The sequence below is a fragment of the Salmo salar genome, chromosome 04, assembly GCF_965601325.2.
Source record: "Salmo salar chromosome 04, fSalSal1, whole genome shotgun sequence".
Classification (NCBI taxonomy): Eukaryota; Metazoa; Chordata; class Actinopteri; order Salmoniformes; family Salmonidae; genus Salmo; species Salmo salar.
The window spans coordinates 55,699,623-55,723,062 of record NC_138294.1 but is presented as its reverse complement, the minus strand read 5'-3'; the positions used below and the strand labels follow the sequence as shown (position 1 = coordinate 55,723,062).

The 23,440-nt window shown below is 43.2% G+C and overlaps 1 protein-coding gene across 2 annotated transcripts; it reads right to left on the bottom strand.

Annotated features, from left to right (window-relative positions):
- Nucleotides 1-249: 249 nt before the first annotated feature.
- Nucleotides 250-22,657, bottom strand: itpkca (inositol-trisphosphate 3-kinase Ca). Of its 2 annotated transcripts, none has more exons than XM_014196889.3 (7): nt 21,789-22,657; nt 19,366-19,465; nt 18,735-18,948; nt 15,578-15,782; nt 4,224-4,325; nt 3,804-3,875; nt 250-3,703 (listed from the first exon to the last, which is right to left on the bottom strand). In XM_014196889.3, the coding sequence occupies exons 1-7, from the start codon at nt 22,149-22,151 to the stop codon at nt 3,497-3,499; spliced, it is 1,263 nt and encodes a 420-aa protein (XP_014052364.2). In that variant the 5' UTR covers nt 22,152-22,657; the 3' UTR covers nt 250-3,496. The 2 variants fall into 2 exon arrangements, with proteins under 2 accessions (XP_014052364.2, XP_014052365.2); XM_014196890.3 differs by having other exon boundaries at nt 21,795-22,649.
- Nucleotides 22,658-23,440: the final 783 nt, after the last annotated feature.

Here is a 23,440-nt window from a genome sequence, read left to right as displayed (position 1 = left end):
CTGAGTGAAATTAGGCTGGGCTTGGCCAGGTGTTTTGCTAAAGCGCGGGCGACATCCTGTCCGGCTTCAGCGGCAGCAACGCCCTCATCTCTTACCAAAGTTAACTAGCATTATTTTTCATTTAGCACCAGTTACAAACAAAAATATTGTTGTACAGCAACCTCTTCAGTATGCCTTTGTCATAGCAGCTGACTGAAACTGGTGTGAGTCTGACAAATAACACAGGACAGAAATTACCGCAAGACAAGAGTTGGTCCACATTTTAATGGCTTCCATTTGAGTGGCCTGGTCTAAGAAACCAGGTGCAGACGTTGCTCAAAATATCAGTTGTTCAACTCAGTTCCAGGACATCTTAATCTGCCAATTTGATGAACTGCTACTCACATAATATTACTAAATCCATCAACACACTTATAGTTGTACATTTGGCCTTTGCCTTCATATCTTAGTTGTACTGTATAGTAAAGGTGGGGGGGGGGGACCATAACAGTCTCATCAATAGAAAAGTATTTGTGCAGTGGCACTTTGTGCAAGTGAAGAACTCCTTGTCGGATTATATTTGGGATATTTAAGATTCACAAATCCTGTCATTGTTTCAGCCTGCAGGATACCCCACTAGGCTCAATCCCTGGAAGCATGTTGTTTGGGTCCTATATTGCCCTCTAAAGTCATACATTCTTACAGGATAACTAGACTGTTTCTCTCTCAAAGAAGGGGATAAATTTGTGGTGCAAAACAAAGGAGTTGATTGCCGACTTCAGGAAGCAGGGATTACGCCCCAATCCATATCAACGACACTGCAGTGGAGTCAGCAGCTTCAGGTTCCTCTGCATCCACATCATAGAGAACCTCACAGTGACAGACAACACCACAGCCCTGGTCAAGAAGGCGCAACTGCGTCTCTACTTTCTCAGGTGGCTGAAGAAAATCGGCACGCTCCCCCGGGTCCTCTCCTAATTCTACCGCAGCAACATCGACAGCGTCCTGACCGGCTGCATCCCGGCTTGGTACAGAAACTGCTCCATTCACGACCGCAAGGCCCTTCAGAGGGGGGTGAAGACGGCCCAGTACATCACTGGAACCGTGCTCCCCACCATACAGGACAAGGACCCCGCTCAGCCCAGCCATGGACTACTCACTCTGTTACCGTCTGTTCCCAGACCACCATCTCAGAGACAGTTTTTACCCACAAGCCAACTTAACTCTTTAACCGGGACTGACTGCCGGAACAACAGACTCCCTGCACCCTACCACACATGGACTCTCTCACACACACACACACACACACACACACACACACACACACACACACACACACACACACACACACACACACACACACACACACACACACACACACACACACACACACACACACACACACACACATATTTATATTACTGCACAATGTCTATTTATTATTGCACAATTCCCTGGCACATGTAAATTCACAATTTGTCTGAGTGCCGCCTTGAATTATAGTTATGGCCCCAAATATTTTTCTTCACTTAATTTTCTATTGTCGTGAGCTGAACCTGCAAGTAAGTATTTCGTTGCACTATGTACGGTGCATTCAGAACATATTCAGAACCCTTTCCTTTTTACACATTTTGTTACGTTACAGCATTATTTAAAAATGTATTAAATAAAATGTTTTTCCATCATTAATCTACATGCTATACCCCATGACGACACATTTACTAAAAATAAAAAACAGAAATACCTTATTCACATAAGTATTCAGACCCTTTGCTAGGAGACTCGAAATTGAGCTCAGGTGCATCCTGTTTCCATTGATCATCCTTGAGATGTTTCTACAACTTGATTGAAGTCCACCTGTGGTAAATTCAATTGATTGGAAATTATTTGGAAAGACACACACCTGTCTATATAAGTTCCCACAGTTGACAGTGCATGTCAGAGCAAAAACCAAGCCATGAGGTCGAAGGAATTGTCAGGGAAGTGCCCAAGAACCCGATGGTCACTCTGACAGAGCTCAAGAGTACCTCTATGGAGATGGGAGAAACTTCCAGAAGGACAACCATCTCCGCAGCACTCAACCAATAGGTCTTTATGGTAGAGTGGCCTGACCGAAGTCACTCCTCAGTAAAAGGCACATGACAGCCTGCTTGGAGTTTGCCAAAAGGCACCTAAAGGACTCTCGGACCATGAGAAACAATATTCTCCGGTCTGATGAAACCAAGACTGAACTCTTTGGCCTGAATGCCAAGTGTCACGTCTGGAGGAAACCTGGCACCATCCCTAAGGTGAAGCATGGTAGTGGCAGCAACATACTGTGGGGATGTTTTTCAGCAGCAGGGACTGGGAGACTAGTCAGGATCGAGGGAAAGATTAACGGAGCAAAGTACAGAGAGATCCTTGATGAAAACCTGCTCCAGAGCGCTCAGGACCTCAGACTGGGGCGAAGGTTCACCTTCCAACAGGACAACAACCCGAAACACACAACCAAGACAACGCAGGAGTGGCTTCGGGACAAGTCTCTGAAAGTCCTTGAGTGGCCCAGCCAGAGCACGGACTTGAACCTGATCGAACATCTCTGGAGAGACCTGAAAATATCTGTGCAGCGATGCTCTCCATCCAACCTTACAGAGCTTAAGAGGATCTGCAGAGAAGAATGGGAGAAACTCCCTAAATACAGGTGTGCCAAGCTTGTAGCGTCATACCCAAGAAGACTCGAGGCTGTAATCTCTGCCAAAGGTACTTCAAAGTACTGAGTAAATGTGATATCGGTTTTTATTTGTATATATTTGTAAATAATTCTAAATACCTGTTTTTGCTTTGTTGTCATTAGGGGGCATTGTGTGTAGATTGATGCGGGGAAAAAAGATTTAATCCATCTTAGAATAAGGCTGTAATGTAACAGAATGTGGAAAAAGGTCAAGGGGTCTGCATACTTCCCGAATGCACTGTATATCATGAGTATATGACTAATAAACAAACTTGAAGGCAGTGTTCATTAACACAGTTCGCAAATGTTTTACTAGGTTTTATGAGTCCTCTATTAAGGGTCACTCCATTATGTGGAGCATAATAGTATAGTATCAACATTAACTGTTTAGGTCCTACAGCCCTCAAACCTGGAGTAAGAAACACTTAGAGCTGATGATTATTAAGTACAATTGTAATAGAACAAAATGGCGGCATTTGTTTGGGGGGATTATGTGGAAGATGATAAAAGGGCAGTGTTTCATTTTGCATTGCTGTTGTCTAGTTCTTCTGAGGAACTTGTGCTACTATTTTCCTTTGTCCATCACATACACCTCTGTTCATCTCCCATTGCCTTCATTATAGCCACAGACGGTAGTCCAGTAACCCCTAAACCCCAACACACAACCCGAGTCCAATATGTGAACAGTCTCGTTTGTCAACCCTCTCAGGTAAAAGTTGAAATGGCCATTCGGATTTGGTTCAGGTGGGAAAGGGTGTTCTGGATGGGATGAGGTCCTGTGTCAGTCATTCAAGAGTGAGGTTCAGTTCAGGTGAGATGCAGCATATCGGTCAGGATATCAATGAGGTTATCCAGCCCCCACAGGTACCCATCCTCTCGGTTGCCCTCTATCCAGGGGGTGCGGTGGTCCAGGGTGAGAGGCGGCGGCAGGGGGACAGTCCTCCCAAAATCAATCATCCATACTCCTGTCTTCCCTGTACTGTCATGCACAAATAGTAGGGAGCTGCCCACCACCTGCAGAGAGAAACAGATGTTTGAATGGCAAGGTGCACACTCAGACCAGCATCAAGACATGCAAAGCATTATACCATGAAAGCAGTGGAAAACGGCTTACCTCGTGTGTTCTGAAGAAGATGGATGTCTCCAACACCAGCCGAAGATCCTTCATTCGTCTCAGATAACCCTTCTGAAAGAGAAGAGAAAGACAACTATAATCCTGAGAGAGGAAGGGGGATAAAGGGGGTAAGATTAAAGCTGGAATATATACTTGGTAAAACTGCCACGTCCATTTGCCATATTACAAAAAAGACGTTACTCCAAACAACAAACACTTTCTCCCCCGTTGACATCCCTGCACATCATTATATGCACAATAGAACAACAGAGAAGGTACTGCAAATATTTTTGACCACAATGCTGGATGTTCCGCTCTTCTGTTTAATTAACAAACAAAACAAATAGACGCCTGGGGGGGAACAGTGGCTCTGTTTCACCTTAAGCAAATTTCAGCTTTAAGAGAAAGAGACACACTCACCAGAATTAGAGCGCTGCAACCCACAAAGTCCTGCAGTGCCTGCATCACCTCTTCTCTGCTCTTGGTCCTTTTAAAGTTTGTGTTGCACACACCATCAGCCTTCTACACAAGGATTTAACAATGGTTTAGACATGCGTGCACAAACGGGTAACTTTATATACACAAGTCTTTTGGCTACACATCCTCAGGGAATGACATTTAGGTCTGAAAGGCACTTGCCCAACAGGCAAGTCCGGAGTATTTTTGGGATGCCCGAAGACTATAGTTACAAAATGTGAAAATAGTTGTTTATATGCAAAAAAAACACCATAACACGGTCACAAACAGTTTGACTGGCTTGCTAACATTGGACCTGCAACTTTTGCAGCGCATGAGATGCTTTTATTAATTTCAACGAAACCTGGCGGTGAGCAGGTCAGCTCCATAAAATCCTACAATTCTTCCGCTGCCCGAACATATAACTAAACTCTGGTTCCATTTTCAAGACTGACGCGCAGCTCACGCTGGAGAGAAATAACATAGCAGCTCACGCTGGAGAGAAATAACATAGCAGCTCACGCTGGAGAGAAATAACATAGCAGCTCACGCTGGAGAGAAATAAGATAACAGCTCACGCTGGAGAGAAATAAGATAGCAGCTCACGCTGGAGAGAAATAACATAGCAGCTCACGCTGGAGAGAAATAAGATAACAGCTCACGCTGGAGAGAAATAACATAGCAGCTCACGCTGGAGAGAAATAACATAGCAGCTCACGCTGGAGAGAAATAACATAGCAGCTCACGCTGGAGAGAAATAACATAGCAGCTCACGCTGGAGAGAAATAAGATAACAGCTCACGCTGGAGAGAAATAAGATAGCAGCTCACGCTGGAGAGAAATAACATAGCAGCTCACGCTGGAGAGAAATAACATAGCAGCTCACGCTGGAGAGAAATAAGATAACAGCTCACGCTGGAGAGAAATAAGATAGCAGCTCACGCTGGAGAGAAATAACATAGCAGCTCACGCTGGAGAGAAATAACATAGCAGCTCACGCTGGAGAGAAATAAGATAACAGCTCACGCTGGAGAAATAAGATAGCAGCTCATGCTGGAGAGAAATAAGATAGCAGCTCACGCTGGAGAGAAACAAGATAGTGGCTCACGCTGAACAAAAGTTACACTTCCAGTACAGCAGGTAAAACTTTTGTGATACACTCCCCTACATATTTATTTGAAAAGTGCAGCTAAAACTTTTAATTTACCTCTATACTACAGCATTTTGGATGTTGTTTCAAATGTTTCCATATGAGGCGACATTACAGAATGTCACTTTTTATTTGAGGGCATTTTCATACACGTTTTACCATTTAGAAATGAATGCATTTTAAATTTGTCATAAGTATTTGGACAAATTCACTAGAATGTATATTAAAGTAGTCAAAAGTTTAATATTTGGTCACATATTCCTAGCACACAATGGCTACATCAAGATTGTGACTGTACAAACTTATTGGATGCATTTGCAGGTTGTTTTGGTTGTGTTTCATATGATGTTGTGCCCAATAGAAATGAATGGTAAATAATGTATTGTGCCATTTTGGAGTTAATTGTATTGTAAATAAGAATAGAATATGTTTCTGAACACATACACTAATGTGGATGCTACCATGATTACGGACAATCATGAATGAATCGTGAATAATGAGTGAGAAAGACCAATAGCATTGTGGTAACATACAGGGACTCAAGTCCTTTTGTTCTCCCGATCTGTAATCTCACCATCAAATGACGACCGCATTACCTCCAGAGATCATTTTCTTTGGTCATCATCACTATGTGCAAACTGGATTAGACATTCGAGCCCAAACGGGTAACTTTATATACACCAGTCTTTAGGCTACACATCCTCAGGGAATGACATTTAAGTCTGGAAACCGCATATTGCAGCTGGGGACTTTACCAAAGGAAATCTGAGGAAAACGCTACCAAAATTCTGTCAACACATCTCATGGGCTACACTCACAAACTCATGATCATTGCTACTCTCTTCCGAGACAGCTACAAGGCCCTCCCCCGCACTCTCTTCGGAAAATCATATCACACCTACAGGCAGAAACTTCCAACAGGAAGCACCCGTGGTAAGGACTGTTTAACATTGGTCTGACCAATTGGAATCTATGCTTCAAAATTGTTTTGATCACGCGGACTGGAACATTTTCCCGGGTGGCCTCTGAGAATAGTATCGACGTATACACTGTGTTCATCAGGAAGTGCATACAGGATGTTGTTGCCACTGTGACAATTACAACTTATCCCAACCAACAACCCTGGACAGATGGCAGCATTCCATCTAGAGGCAAAATGACACGAGACATGTGGCAGGAACTCCAGACAATCATGGATTATAAAGGGAAAGCCAGCCACCTCGGACACCGACGCCTTGCTCCCGGATAAGCTAAACACCTTTGCCTGCTTCGAGGAAAACATGGAGCCACCAACGCGGGCCCCCTCCACTAACGAGGACGGTGTGCTCTCGTTCTCCTTGCCCGACGTAAGTCATTTAAGCATTTTAACCCTCGCAAGACTGCCGGCCCAGACGGCATCTCAAGCTGCGTCCTCAGAGCATGTGCAGTCCAGCTGGCTGGAGTGTTTACAGACATATTCAATATCTCCATATCCCAGTCTGTAGTACCCACTTGCTTTAAGATGTCCACCATTGTTCCTATACCAAAGAAGGCGAAGGTAACTGAACTAAATGACTATCGCCCCGTAGCACTCACTTCTGTCATCACGAAGTGCTTTAAGAGGCTAGTTAAGGATATCACCTCCATCTTACCCGACAACCTACAATTCGCATACCACCTCAACAGATCCACGGACGACACAATCGCCGCTGCACAGCACACTGCTCTATCCCACCTGGACAATATAAATACCTATGTAATAATGCTGTTCATTGACTACAGCTCAACCTTCATCACCATAGTTCCCTCCAAACTCATCACTAAGCTAAGGGGCCTGGGTCTGAACCCATCCCTGTGGAACTGGGTCCTGGGCCCAGACTCACAGAAAACCAAAAACTTAAGATGCTTCTTAAGAAAAAGATAGGATATTGATGAATTGCACTTAAACTAAGATTTAATGATTTTCTTATGAACTTCTCAAATATCTTCTTAACCATCTTCTTAGCTAGCAATGGCAATCATTTTAGCATATATTGTACTGAGATTACTGTTCTAAAACATGTTCTTGGGTTTATAATAATCAATACTGAAACTTTCAGACGAAGTTTGTGGGTTAATATAAAAATGTTCAATTGCTTTCATGACCTTATGACCCTGAGTTTAAGGGTTTAGCTATATTGGAATAAAGAACAAATCAAATAATTTTATTTTCAAGAATCTAACTTCTTGATTAAGGAGAAACATATGAAATAGTTCAAGAACATTTCCAATAACCTTTTTAAAGTATAGCAACTTTGCTTAACTTCTTTCATAAAACTATAGTTAAGGAAAGAATTGCAGTTAAGAAGACATTTCTTCTTAAGAAGGTTTTGTGAATCTGGGCCAGGAACTTCCTGAGGAGCTGACCCCAAGTGGTGAAGGTAGGCACCAGTGAGAGCATCATGACGGGCTGTATCACCGCCTGGTACAGCAATTCTAAAGTCTAAGGCACTGCATCTCAGTGCTTGAGGCGTCACTACAGACACCCTGGTTCGATTCCAGGCTGTATCACAACCGGCCATGATTGGGAGTCCCATAGGGCGGCACAACATTGGCCCAGCGTCGTCCGGGTTTGGCCGGTGTAGGCCGTCATTGTAAATAAGAATTTGTTCCTAACTGACTTGCCTAGTTAAATAAAAAAATACAAATTGCACCGTCCTCAACCGCAGGGCTCTCCAGAGTGCGGTGCGGTCAGCCCAAATTATCATCAAAGCACAGTGCCTGCCCTCCAGGACATCTACAACACCCAGTGTCACATGAAGGCCAAGAAGATCATCAAGGACCTCAGCCACCAGAGCCACGGCCTGTTCACCCCACTACCATCTAGGAAGGAGGAGACTACATGTGCATCAAAGTTGGGATCAAGAGACTGATAAACAGCTTCTAACTCCAGGAGATCAGACTGTTAAACATTGACCACTAGCCGGGCCTATGCCCAGTACACTACCCGGAACCTTAGTCACTGTTACTAGCCTGCTAGCACCCGGTACTTTACCCTGCACCTTAGAGACGGCTATGCCCTATAGTCATTGAACACTGGTCACTTTAATAAATGTTTACATACAATTTTACCCACTTTATATGTATATACCGTATTCTAGTCATGACTCACTCTAAAAACTACTGCACACCTTTTATATTAATATACTGTCCATATTATCTCTACAGTGCCTTCAGAAAGTATTCCTACCCCTAGACTTAATCCATATTTTGCTGTGTTACAGACGGAATTCAAAACGGATTCATATAGATTTTCTTCTCACCCATCTACACATAACACCCCATAATGACAAAGTGAAAACATGTTTAGACATTTTTGCAAATTTAATGAACATCAAATACAGAAATATCTCCTTTACATTAGTATTCACACCCCTGAGTCAATACATGTTAGAATCACCTTTGGCAGGGTTTACAGCCGTGACTCTTTCTGGGTAAGTCTCTAAGAGCTTTGCTCACCTAGATTGTGCAATATTTGCACATTATTCTTTTAAAATTCTCCAAGCTCTGTCATGTTGTTTGTTGATCATTGCCAGACAGCCATTTTCATGTCTTGACAGATTTTCCAATATGATTTAAGTCAAAACTGTAACTAGGCCACTCAGGAACATTCAATGTCATCTTGGTAAGCAACACATGGCCTTGTGTTTTAGGTTATTGTCCTGCTGAAAGGTAAATTCATTCTGCAGTGGCTGGTGGAAAGCAGACTGAACCAAGTTTTCCACTAGGATTTTGCCTGTGCTGAGCTCTATTAAGTTTATTTTTATCCTAAAAAGATAATTTCTTTACCACATTTCTTGCAGTTTTACTTTAGTGTCTTACTGCAAACAGGATTTTAGTATATTTGTATTCTGTACAGGCTTCCTTCTTGTCAGTCATTTAGGTTAGTATTGTGGAGTAACTAAAATGTTGATCCATCCTATGTTCCCCTATCACAGCTATTAAACTAACTGTTTTAAAGTCAAATCAAGCTTTATTTACACAGCACATTTCAGACATGGAATGCAACAAAAGGTGCGTCACAGGGAAAAAAACACATACAAAACAATGAAAATAAACTGAAATATTTACTATACAACAAACATGAGGATAAAACAAGATAAATACAAACTGAACAACTTAAAGCACCCTAAGGAAAAACAAAGCAGAAAAGGTGTGTTTTAAGATCTCATTTAACTATGTTCACAGTTTCGTCCACCCTCAGGTTCTCTGGTAGACTATTCCAGAGGCTGGGGGCATAGTAACTAAAGGCTGCCTCTCCATGCCTCTTGGTCCTAGGCTTTGGGATAGTTAAAAGGCCAGTGCCAGAGGACCTGTGAGACCTACTGGGTACATAACTTAAAAGCCTGTTTGACATATTGGGGTGCCAATCGTGGATTGATTTAAAAATCAATAGAAGAATCTTACAATTAATTCTAAAACTCACAAGCAGTCAGTGCAGAGACCTTAAAACCAGTGTGATGTGTGCACTCCGTCTGGTCTTGGTCAGTACCCATGCTGCAGCATTCTGTATGTTTTGCAGTTGACCCATGGCTTTCTTGGATAGACCAGACAGGAGAGTATTACAGTAGTCAAGCCTGCTTGTAATAAAAACATGGATGAGTCTCTCTGTACCAGCCTGAGAGAGAAACGGACACACCGTGGCAATGTTCCTCAGGTGGTAAAAAGCTATTTTGGTCATTTTCCTAATGTGTGATTAAATTTACACCTAGGGTTTTTTTGTTGTATTTTTTACATGGGGTTTTATCTTTATTGCCCATGAATTAAAATGTGCGGACAGATTATCTCGCTGTGCTTTGGCTCCAACAATATATACCTCGGCCTTGTCTAGATTTAGCTGTAGGAAGTTGTGAGCCATCCAAGTATTTAAATCACTAATAATACAGTCTAATCATTTATCTGTGGAGCTAAAATCCTCTGGTGACACAGAACTGTAAAGCTGTGTATCAGCGTAGCAGTGAAAGTCAGTGCTGTGCTGTCTGATAACGCTGTCAATAAGTAACATGTATAAACTGAACAGTACCGGACCAAAAATCAAACCTTGTGGAACGCCACACGATATGTATTTTCTGAGTTATGTTGGTGACAAAAACTCTTGACCAGTTAAATAGGTCCTAAAACAATTTAGAACTAGACCGGAGAAGCCAACCCACCTCTCCAGTGTGTCCAGAAGGACATCATGGTCAACAGTGGCGAATGCAGCACATAAATCCAAAAGGACAAGGACAGAGAGCTGTTTGGCATCTGTGTTGGCTCTAAGATCATTTACCACATTAAGGCTGGAGAATTTAGATTTTCTTCAGAAGGTGTTTCACCATAGCAGTTTTTTGTGCAGTGGGGAAAGGGCCTGTGAACAGGGAGTGATTAACAAAAGCTTGCATTTCTTCAGATATGCAATTAAAAACTGTTTTAAAGGTGGTGGGGGTAGGATCGAGAAGGCAGGTAAAAGGCTTAAATTGTGATAACATTTTCCTGAGCATGTCTGTCAACCAGGGAAAATAAATCCATAGAGCCTTTGCGTGGTAGGGTAGGGCACAGGTCAAACTCCTCATCAGGTCTCGTTTGACTGATAACCAGCCTAATGTTTCTTATCTCTGAAATATGCCGCAAACTCATCACATTCAGATGTGGAGGAAAGTTCACATAGGTTTGCGGGGGTAGGATTTATCAGACCAATGGTCGAGAAAAGCACTTTCATATTATTCTGATTATTAGTGTTCAAGTGAGAAAAATGAGCCCGTCTGGCATTTCTAATGGTCTTGTTATATATGCCAAGTTGCTGTCTCAGAATATCATAATGGACCTGCAACTTTTTCCTTTCTCCACTTCATCTCTGCCTTTCTGCAATTGCTCTTCAACGTACTAGTTTCCTCACTCATCCAAGGGCCTCTCTGTTTGGATGTGGCCTTTTTCCAACTATACTGGAGCTATGGCATCAATGGTTACCCTTAATTTGCTATTAAAGTTCAACTAAATCATCACAAGAGGAAGGCAGAATAGGTGGAGTATTGTTCATACACTCAAAATCTGTCACCATTGGCCTCATGGTGAAATCCCTGAGTGGTTTCCTTTCTGTCCGGCAACTGAGTTAGGAAGGACGCCTGTATCTTTGTAGTGACTGGGTGTATTGGTACACCATCCAAAATGTAATTTATAACTTCACCATGCTCAAAGGGATATTCAATGTCTGCTTTTTTATTTTTACCCATCTACCAATATGTTCCCTTCTTTGCGAGGCATTGGAAAATCTCACTGGTCTGTGATTGAATCGGTGTTTGAAATTCACTGCTCGACTGAGGGACCTTACAGATAATTATATGTTTGGGGTACAGAGATAAGGGAGTCATTCAAAAAAATCATGTTAAACAGTAATATTGCACACAGAGTGAGTCCACACAACTTATGTGATTTGTTAAGCACATTTTTTCTCCATAACATATTTAGACTTGCCATAACAAAGGGGTTGAATACTTGATATTCCAGCTTTTAAAATGTTTAATTTCTAAAAACATAACTCCACTTTGACAACATGGGGTATTGCGTGTAGGCCAGTGACCACAAAATGTGGAAAGTATTCAGACCCCTTCCCCTTTTCCACATTTTGATACGTTACAGCCTTATTCTAAAATTGATTACATCATTTTTTCCCCCCTTCAATTATACAATACCCCACAATGACAAAGCATAAACAGGTTTTTAGAAATGTGTGCAAATTTTTTACAAATAAAAAACACAAATACCTTATTTACATAAGTATTCAGACCTGTTGCTATCAGACTCGAAATTGAGCTCTGTTTCCATTTTTCATCCTTGAGATGTTTCTACAACTTGGAGTCCACCTGTGGTAAATTAAATTGATTGGACATGATTTGGAAATGCACACAAACCTTTCTATATAAGGTCCCAAAGTTGACAGTGCATGTCAGAGCAAAAACCAAGCCATGAGGTCGAAGGAATTGTCCGTAGAGCACCGAGACAGGATTATGTCGAGGCACAGATCTGGGGAAGGGTACCAAAAAAAATGTCTGCAGCATCTCTGTACCCCACACATACAATTAATATATCTGTAAGGTCCCCCAGTCGAGCAGTGAATTTCAAACACAGATTCAACCACAAAGACCAGGGTGGTTTTCCAATCCAATCCAATCCATCACAAAGGACGACACCCATTGGTAGATGGGTAAAAATAAAAAAGCAGATAACTAAATATCCCTTTGAGCATGGTGAAGTTATTAATTACACTTTGTATGGTGTATAAACACACCTTAGTCACTACAAGGATACAGGCGTCCTTCCTAACTCAGTTGCCCGAGAGGAAGGAAACCACTCAGGGATTTCACCACAAATCCAATGGTGAATTTAAAACAGTTACAGAGTTTAATGGCTGTGATAGGAGAAAACAGAGGATAGATCAACAGAATACTCCACAGTACTAACCTAAACGAGAGAGTTAAAAGGAAGCTTGTACAGAATAATAAAATATTCCAAAACATGCATCCTGTTTGCAATAAGGCACTGAAATAAACTGCAGAAATGTGGCGAAGAAATGAACATTATGTCCTGAATACAAAGCGTTATGTTTGGGGAAAATCCAACACCACTGAGTACCACTTCATATTTTCATACATGGTTGGTGGCTGCATCATGTTATGGGTATGATTGTCATCGGCAAGGACTAGGGAGTTTTTTTGGGGGATAAAAAGAAACAGATTAGAGCTAAGCACAGGAAAAGGCCTAGAGGAAAGCCTGGTTCAGTCTGAAGACATATTCACCTTTCAGCAGGACAATAACCTAAAACACAAGGCCAAATATACACTGGAGTTGCTAACCAAGACAACATTGAATGTTCGAGTGGCCTAGTTACAGTTTACTTAAATCTGCTTGAAAATCTATGACAAGGCTTGAAAATGGCTGTCTAGTGATGATCAACAACCAACTTCACAGAGCTTGAAGATTTTTTTTAAAGGATAAATGGTCTAATATTGTACAGTCCAGGTGTGCAAAGCGCTTAGAGATTTGCCCAGAAAGACTCACAGCTGTAACCGCTGCCAAAGGTGATTCTAACATGTATTGACTCAGGCAGTGTGAATACTTACGTAAATTAAACATTTCTGTATTTGATTTATCAAATTTGTAAAAACATATTTTCACTTTTGTCATTATGGAGTATTGTGTGTAGATGGGTGCTACTTTATTTTATTTTAAGCAATTTTGAATTCAGGCTGTAACAAAATGTGCTATAAGTCAAGGGGTATTTATACTTTGAAGGTACTGTACAGAGAGTATGGACAGTATATGAATAGAAAAGGTGTGTACAGCAGTAGTTATATAGGGTGAGCCATGACTAGAATACAATATATATACATATAAAGTGGGTAAAACGGTATGTAAACATTATTAAAAAGTGACCAGTGTTCAAGGACTATGTAAATAGGGCAAAGCAGTCTCCTGTGCAGGGTTGAGTACCGGGAGGTAGCCGGCTAGTAACAGTGAATAAGGTTCAGGACAGCGTACTGGGCGTTGGCCGGCTAGTGGTGACTGTTTATCAGTCTCTTGATACCAACTTTGATGTACATGTACCGTCTCCTCCTTAGAAATGGTAGCTAGTATAGAAATGAAATGTTTTATATAACGGTAAAATGGATATGTATGAAAATACACTAAAATAAAAAAGGTGACATTCTGTAATGTCGCCTAATATGAAACATTCTCAAATCCAAAATTCTGCAGTATAGAGTCAAATTAAACATTTTAGCTTCACCATCTAAATAAATACGCAGGGGAGTGAGTCTATTAGGCTACTGAAATTCTTTGCAGTTTGGTTGTTTTCAGTTTTAAAAGAAATCATCAGCCTAATGGGGGAAACCACAGAGTCGTCCCAACTTTTCCATCCTTTACTTAAACCGGGGGTGTCAAACTCAAATCAGGCCATATTGAACAAAAACTACGAATTCGCTGGCCAGACATAGCCAGTTTGTTTTTACATATAAACGTGCATACAGCTGCTACCCAAACTGGCCATTGTTTCATAAAAAAAAAAAAAAAATGCCCCTTACAATGTCTTATAAACATACATAGGACACTGTATATAGCATTTTAACATACATTTTAAAATGCAGATTAGCTGCAAAGGCCGGACAACTATTAGCTTTGCATAATATACTGCGACCCTAATCAAAATGTATTTAAAAAGACTCGATATAAAAACATAGCTAGGTTGTTATAACATTAACTTAAAACATGTTCTAATTGTTTTTTTGCACTGCATGGATCATGGTGCGCTCAAATTCTTGCAGTTAGTCAGCCTAGGCTACTGCTCAAGTGTTGCTGTAATAGGCCTACATGATTCTCCTTCACAATGGTGTTTTGTTGTAGGTTTGTTCTTTTGGTTATTCATTGTCAAGCTTTAGAAACCGATACCAGACCCCAACATTTTAGTAGCCTAGGACTGTGGCATGTCTGTGCACTTTCCGCTCCACGGAGAGTGAAAGCCACATTGAATTCAGGCTGAATTCAGGCTGTAATTTCATAAAGTAGATGACAATTTACGACTCCTTAATACTCGCGTGTGTGTAATTTATACTAGCGTGTGTCATTTAGTAGTAATTTATACTAGCGTGTGTCATTTAGTAGTAATTTATACTAGCGTGTGTCCTTTAGTAGTAATTTATACTAGCGTGTGTCCTTTAGTAGTAATTTATGCTAGCGTGTGTCCTTTAGTAGTAATTTATACTAGCGTGGGTCATTTAAGTAGTAATTTATACTAGCGTGTGAATCCTTTAGTAGTAATTTATACTAGCGTGTGAATCCTTTATTCACACGGAAATGAAACTAAGCATTGACATTTAGCCGGTAGAAGATTCGGTCTGTGTCATTAGTAATGATATGAAACGGCACACTGGCTGGCTCATGTGTGTGTGGGTCTGGGAGGAGGGGCATGTGTGGCAATGCGCTGCCATTTGGCACACAGCCAGTTGGCAGTGCTTGCTACCTGATAGAAATGTGTCCTTGTGTTTGACACATGTGACTTAAACAATGGGGATTTTTACACCTGGGCAACCTCAGAGCAGGCTCAACTTGCTCAGTTCACTTGCCCCAGACTGTCTGTGTTTGTGTGTCTGTGTGTGTGTGTCTGTGCGTGCGTCCGTGCCTTGAGTCCCTCGATGCGGAAGCCCAGAGTGGTGGTGGAGCTTAGGGTCTCTCTCCACTGCATGTATCTGGTCTTGAGTACTGCCTGTAGTGCTCGCTCCTCTGCAGTGGGGGCCTCTGGGTCCACGTCCACCATCTTCTCATACATGTCCTGACGAGGCTGGGGCCGCTCCCGAGCCTTCACCAGCTCCTCTTCCAAGTATGTCCTAACAGAGCAGACAGCTCAATATCACATACATACTCATCACAAGCAGGGATGTACTAGAGGGTAAACGCATGTAATCACCATTTCCGCACTTTTTTTTATTTGTGAAAGTGTTTACTAACCTTTTTATTTTGTTAATTATAGTTTACCCACTTATTATTATTATTGCGTTCCCAGCGTTGATCAAAGCTCAGAACGCTAATATTCTAACCGCGCGCGCCTGCCTCTGCGAACGAGTGAAATCATAATTCAGGTATGCTCGTTATGGTCGCCTGCTCCCCCGGGATGTGTCTTGTCAGTAGCGCATTCATTTACCACTCTGCCCAACGGCAAACTCCGCCCAAGGCACAGGCCAAGATGTGAAACAAACTACCTCTGCCCAGACCAACGCTGGCAAGTGGCAGAGCGAGACGCTGCTGACAATGGTCTGCAAAATGCCGGACATACGTTTTTTATTTTTTCTTCCCCAATTGGTAGTTAGTCTTGTCCGTACGGAAGTTGGAGCGATGGGACTCGGGAGAGGCGAAGGTCGAGAGCCACGCGTCCCCCGAAACACGACTCTGCCACGCCGCACTGCTTCTTGACACACTGCTCGCTAAACCTGGAAGCCATCCGCACCAATGTGTTGGAGGAAACACCGTACACCTGGCGACCGGGTCAGCGTGCATGCGCCCGGCCCGCCACAGGAGTCACTAGAGCACGATGTGACAAGGACATGCCAACCGGACAAACCCTCCCCTAACCCGGACAACGCTGGGCCAATTGTGTGCCGTCTCCTGGTTGCAGCTGGCTGCGACACAGCCCGAGATCGAACCTGGGTCTGTAGTGACGTCTCAAGCACCTTTAGCCTCCCAAGTAGCGCAGCGATCTAAGGCGATTTTTTTAACGTCACTTGACTCCTGCCGTGTCAACAAACATCCCCCAAACAAACAAAAAACCTGACTCTCAGGGAATGAGTGGTAAATAGTCGCTGATATTTCAGTCAGACGGCTAGCTAAAGGTGCCCTGGCTACTGTTAGTCAGATAGTTCACTGTATAACTAGCTGGCTAGAAGGATGAAGTTACAAGTTAACGTTAAACGGAGCCTGACCTCAGCAGGAGCAGTTGACAGAATTTAAGCTAGCTATAATCTTTAAAAAAAATAGGCTACTATAAATTCTCACAAAATAACTTTTCTTTACAGAGAGCAGTGAGAAAGCCAGTGGCAGGCTGCAATGCAGGAGGCAAAGGAGATACACAGAGAGAGGAAGCAAGCAGAGAGAGGTTATTGCAGTGGTTCCCAAACTTGGGGACAGGGACCCATGTGGGTACCCTGAGAGAATCTGTAATCTTATCAAACACATGAATAACTTGTTTCTCTTTAAATGGGTTTAGAGAACTACATTTTAGACTCAACTATGGGCTTATACACTGGTGCACTTTACAATACAGAAAACTGAGTTGCAGTGCAGCTCACATGAGATACTAAGAAAATGAATTAAAAGAAAACATCTCCACATCCTATTTTTCTGGACTTTTCTAGTGTCCAGTCCAAATTAACTCATTTGGGAGGGCGACCTGATGTGCATTTTGTGTCCTTTTTAACTACCAGAAATGACATTAGGCCTTCCCTACAGACATGCATGAAAATGCAATCAAACAATAGTTCTAAAAATATCATACATTTTGGTTTATACAGTGCATTCGGAAAGTATTCAGACACCTTGACTTTTTCCACATTGTTACATTACAGCCTTATTCTAAAATGGATTCAATCGTTTTTTCCCCTCTCAATCTACACACAATACCAACAAAGCAAAAACTGGTTTAGACAAATTTACAAATTAAAAAAATGTAAACTGAAATATCACATTTACATGAGTATTCAGACCCTTTACTCAGTACTTTGTTGAAGCATCTTCGGGCAGAGATTGCAGCCTCGAGTCTTCTTGGGTATGACGCTACAATCTTGGCACACCTGTATTTGGGGAGTTTCTCCCACTCTTCTCTGCAGATCCTCTCAAGCTCAATCAGGTTTGATGGGGAGCGTCGCTGTACAGCTATTCTCAGGTCTCTCCAGAGATGTTGGATTGGGTTCTATTCCGGGCTCTGGCTGGGCTACTCAAGTACATTCAGAGACTTGTCCCGAAGCCACTCCTGCATTGTCTTGGCTGTGTGCTCAGAGTCGTTGTCCTGTTGGAAGGTGAACCTTCGCCCCAGTCTGAGGTCCTGAGCACTCTGGAACAGGTTTTCATTAAGGATCTCTGTACGTTCATTTTTCCCCATTCAGGCCAAAGAGCTCAATTTTGGTTTCATCAAACCAGAGAATCTGGTTTCTCATGGTCAGAGTCCTTTAGGCAAACTCCAAGCGGGCTATCGTGTGCCTTTTACCTAAGAGTGACTTGTCTGGCCACTCTACCATAAGGCCTGATTGGTGGAGTGCTGCAGAGGTGGTTGTCCTTCTGGAAGGTTCTCCATCTCCACAGAGGAGCTCTGTCAGAGTGACCATCAGGTTCTTGGTCACCTGGCTGACCAAGGACCTTCTCTGTTCCAAACTTCCTTCATTTAAGAATGATGGAGGCCACTGTGTTCCTGGGGCCCTTAAATACTGCAGACATTTTTTTTGTACCTTATTCCAGATTTGTGCTGACACAATCCTGTCTCGGAACTCTACGGACAATTCCTTCAACCTCATGGCTCGGTTTTTGCTCTGACATGCACTGTCAACTGTGGGACCTGTGTGTGTGTGTGTGTGTGCGCCTTTCCAAATTATGTCCAATCAACTGAACTTACCAAAGGTGGACTCCAATCAAGTTGTAGAAACATCTCAAGGATGATCAACGGAAACAGAATGCACCGGAGCTCAATTTCGAGTCTCATAGCAAAGGGTCTGAATACTTACGTAAATAAGGTATCTGGTTTTTTTTGCAAACATTTCCAGCTCCCAGTGTCTCTAAATCACAGTCTCACTCACCGGGTGCCCATCTTGCAATCCATGATGGCAGGGGAGTTGAAGTGTGTGAGCAGGTCGTCCATCATGTTGTAGTCCTGCTCGGCCCGCTGCACCACTCCATGGTAGCCTGGCACAAAGGGTCTCAGAGAGTCCTCCATTAGCCTCTGCAGGCACTTTTGCTCTCCCTCAGTGTAGCGCTTCAGCAGCATCCCATAGTCCCCTGCATGGAAGCTCCCTGGACCACGAGCCACGAGAGGGGGGCAAGGGGCGAGGCATGTTATACTCTCACAACACATTGGTACTACACAGCCATCTTCTATTAGCAGTAAGCCAGCAAGAAAGACTAACTTCACTATACAGAAAGGCAGAAGTCAGCCCCCGAGTGGCGCAGCAATCTAAGGCACTGCATCTCAGTACTACAGGTGTCACTAAAGAGCCTGGTTCGATCCCGGACTGTATCACAACCTGCCGTGATCGGGAGTCCCATGGGGCGGCGCACAATTGGCCCAGCGTCATCCGGGTTAGGGGAGGGTTTGGCCGGGGTAGGCCGTCATCGTAAAATAAGAATTTGTTCTTAACTGACTTGCCTAGTTAAATAAAGGTTAAAAAAAAGTTGATCAATTAAAGAAAAAGTCAGACAGAAAGAACCAACCTGCATGCCCGACCACTTGCACCCAGGGCTGTGGCTTCTTGGGGGGCACTGAGAGGGGAGACGAGGTCCCTGTGCTTCTGGGTTTCTTCCATGTGACACTCTGCATGGGGAGAGCATTCAATCGTGCAATTACACCTCATTCCTTAGTGTACAGTACAACACCTGTAGCTTACATTCACTCCTGTCTGTCCTGCTCCCCTGTGACTTTACTGAGACACTGTCATGAGAGCGACAACCTCAAACTCCATCACACAACTTTCTGACCTATGGCCGAGCGTCTCTATGGAAACAACCATTGGCCACCAGACTGAGCCAAGACATGTAGGAGGGGTTGGGCTGGGATCTTGTGTAACAGCTGCACACATTCAATCATTTACAGGCTGCTGGACTTGTTTTGTTGAAAGCTGTGATGAACTTGAGAAAAGTCTGGACCACAACACACGTTAAAGTACCCCAGTGAGTATGTGCAGAGTCATTCACAGATAGACAAACAGGACAGACCGGCCAATGCTGTTTCTGTCTGAATGTTCCGAGAGCGTCACTTTTTCCTCCATGGCCGTTGCTAAGTGATAATTGACGCTTCCGCATTGTGCTGCTTATTTCTCATGGTTTTCAAAACCTATGAAGATGTCCAGTGAAAGCAGACATGCAATTTGTTGACACCACAACACAGACTTGGATTAACATTATCTTAAACGCTAATCAATAAAACCATCTGTTAGATTCGCTGTTATTGTTTGCTTCTTTACAGCAGGTCACTTCATAGGGAATGTCAGCAGCACTCTGGCATTATTACATCACCAAAGTTGTCTTTTTTTCCAATTTTTTTTTAATAAAAGGTGCTAACATGTCTCTCTCTCTTATTGAGTTTCTTCTGCTCTATGTCTCTGTAGTTTGACAATACTCTAAACATGTCCCCTGGAAATATGTACAGATGGAGATCTGTGGAAATACTTGCTCGACCTGTTCTCTATGTATGCAGTGGCCTGCAGCTACACCTGAAACTAAACATTACAAAGCCCCCTGGCAAGGACAGGCTACACCTCAAGTTGAGTTGAACAAACCTTATTGGACTTCAAACCTTAGTTGCCTAGACTACATGTTTACCATATAAATACAATGAGATTTCAAAGAATGATTGTCCCATCTTTGTCCAGTCTCTAATATTATCCATATAGTCTAATACTCTAATGCCCTAAAAGGCCTACTAGCATGACAAACCCAAAGATGTGTTATAACTAACCCAAGACAGAACACAGCCTGTCATTTCCAATAGGAACAAATTAGTCAGTGGGCAGAACAAGCAAGGAGAAAGGCAGAGCCAAGCACGAGCTAGCAAGATCCTATTGGCGCCTACTCTGTGAAGTGAACAGTAACTCAATTCCCCTTGCGCTTCTTCTAAACAAAGCAATTTAAAAAATTTGGGGCAAAGGGTCAAATCTACAAATTTACTCTGTTCTTAACAGATTATAGTTCGGGGAACAGAAAACAGATCCAATGTTTCATCAATGAGAATAATGTCAGCCAAAAATCCATCTCACGCCATCTTCTCCCACTGCCGCCACTGGGCTTTCTCTCATCACTATATCTGGTAGTGAGTGGAAACACCAATCGGATGCTTCACACTTACACATCCAGTGGAATATCTGGCTCATTGTTCTTTTTTTTTACCCCTTTTTCTCCCGAATTTCGTGATACCAAATTGGTAGTTAGAGTCTTGTCCCATCGTTGCAACTCCCGTACGGACTCAGGAGAGGCAAAGGCCGAGAGCCATGCGTCCCCTGAAACGCCGCACTGCTTCTTGACACTGCTCGCTTAACCCGGAAGCCAGCCGCACCACGCTGGGTCAATTGTGTGCCGCCTCATGGGTCTCCCGGTCGTGGCCGGCTGCGACACAGCCCTGGGTCGAACCCGGGTCTGTAGTGACGCCTCTAACAGTGCCTTAGAACGCTGCTCCACTCGGGAGGCCCGTGGCTCCTTGTTCTGGGGTAAACCTATCCTATCCCCAGCTCAGCCTATAGAGTGTCAGGCTTTGAGCCTCTGTCTGTGTATAGAGGGATGACGAGAGGGGGTAGGGATACAAGTGTTTACAGTTTCTGTGTCAGTGTTTACAGATCCACCCAGCACTAGTGCTTCCACAGCAGTAAAAAAAAAAACATAAGATTTACAGGCATTATGACAGATGGAAATTTACTGGGACTGCAGAAGTCACACACTTTGCCCTCATTTCCATCAGTTCAGACTAAACTAAGCAGAACTGTTGAACCAAAACCAGTTGTTATCATACAATCAAAGATGTTTTGGTATGATGTATTCTAATGACACATGCATCTTCCTGAGCAGAACGTTACATAGACTCAGGCCGATTGGTCCAATCATATGGCAGCTGATAGAGCATTATAATCATTATCATGACAACCTACACTCACCCGGGGGACCTCATCAAGACAGCTGCGGTCGTCCTCATTTTCTTCAAAAGACGAGGCTGGTGACAACACAGACGATGAGGCGTTTGACAGTTTTCTGAGGAGAAGAGACGCGGGGGAGCCTCCGAACCCACTGTCCGAGCAAATCGACTCCTCGTCGGGATGAGATCCAATAGAGAGCCCGCTAATCCTCATGGCCTCCAATTCAATTCGGCTCGAGTCACATGTGACCACCAGTTGTGGGACGTTTTCGTGTACGGTTTCGCAATGTGAGGGGAAATCAGCAGCATGTTTTGCGGAGTCTGTCTTCCCGTTCGTCGACCACACTGGCTCCTCCGCGTTTGTGCAACTGTGGTTCATATCCCCCTTTCTCCTCGGGCTCGAACTGTGGTCACTGGAGTTTTAGTCATCCTCATCAGAATTTGTGTGGTGAATGAGTGCAGCCTCACCTGATTTAGCTGCTGCCGAGGTTAGTTAGTCCAAACGAAAATAGGGAGCCACGCCCACCGTACGTTTCATCTCGGATGGAAGCAATAATTGAACGGACAATACCCTGGTTGATCTGCGCAACTTGATGCACCTTTTTAACCGTTCAAACCAGTCTAACCACCAATGCAGTCAATAGCTAGTTACATTACCTTTTGCCCGTGCGATAATGCAGATATGCCAGTCTCCGATAAGTTTTAATTTCTAACGCCATTACCAAACCGCGACCAAATATTTTCAACCAGGTGCTTGCAATAATACTTCCTCACCACATGGGGGGGATAGAATTGCATTAGTTATTGTTAACCCCACCCATAAACGACAACGATTTGTGTCCGTTAATCAATATGTATATGTCAATCATCGAGGAGTAGCTGTAGCAAAGACAGTACAGTATGAAGATGGGCAGAAACTGCTTTTCCAATAGAAATCCCCGATCACGCCATGGCAACGTTGGCTAGCTAAGCTCATGGGCAGAAAGGTCATCCGGTATAACGGTCGTCTTGCGCCGAACTGCGCGTGTGCACGCCGTCAAATCAAAGGCCATCGATAGTTGAACGAGTCAGTTTGTCACTTTCATGAGGTTGGAGTAGTAAAATGTTCAACTACTTAAGACATTTGCTCGAATCTAGGTTGGGCTTTAAGATTTCGAGAAAATGAACAACTAAGGAAGAATGTTTCACTTCTCTCATTGATTTGTTAAACCCCAAAACGTTTTTCATTTTCGTCCAAAAAAAACAACTAGATATACAGGTGTATCTGATTTGACGGTTTGCACATGCGCAGTTCGGCGCGAGATGACGTAAGACTTCAATACGTGTTTCTACGCATGCGCTAAACGAACCCACCTCGCCATGACATCGCCTACAAGTGTGATCGGGGATTTCTATTGGAGAAGCAATTTTAGCACAGACATAAAGGGGAAACCCAGAGACAAGTCACAGGGCCTATAAACTGAAACATGCGTTTAGAACCACCAAATATGGTAGTGAGAGGAAGTCCAGTCGCGGGTAGTTGGAGAGGGAGAAACTGGGCCGAGATTCTGCTAATTTTCTCATCGATGAAACATCGGATCTCAAATGTTCTGTTCCCAAAACTAAAATCTGTTACGAACACAGCTACGTTTCATATACATGACGCTTTGCCAAAGTTTTTAAAACGGA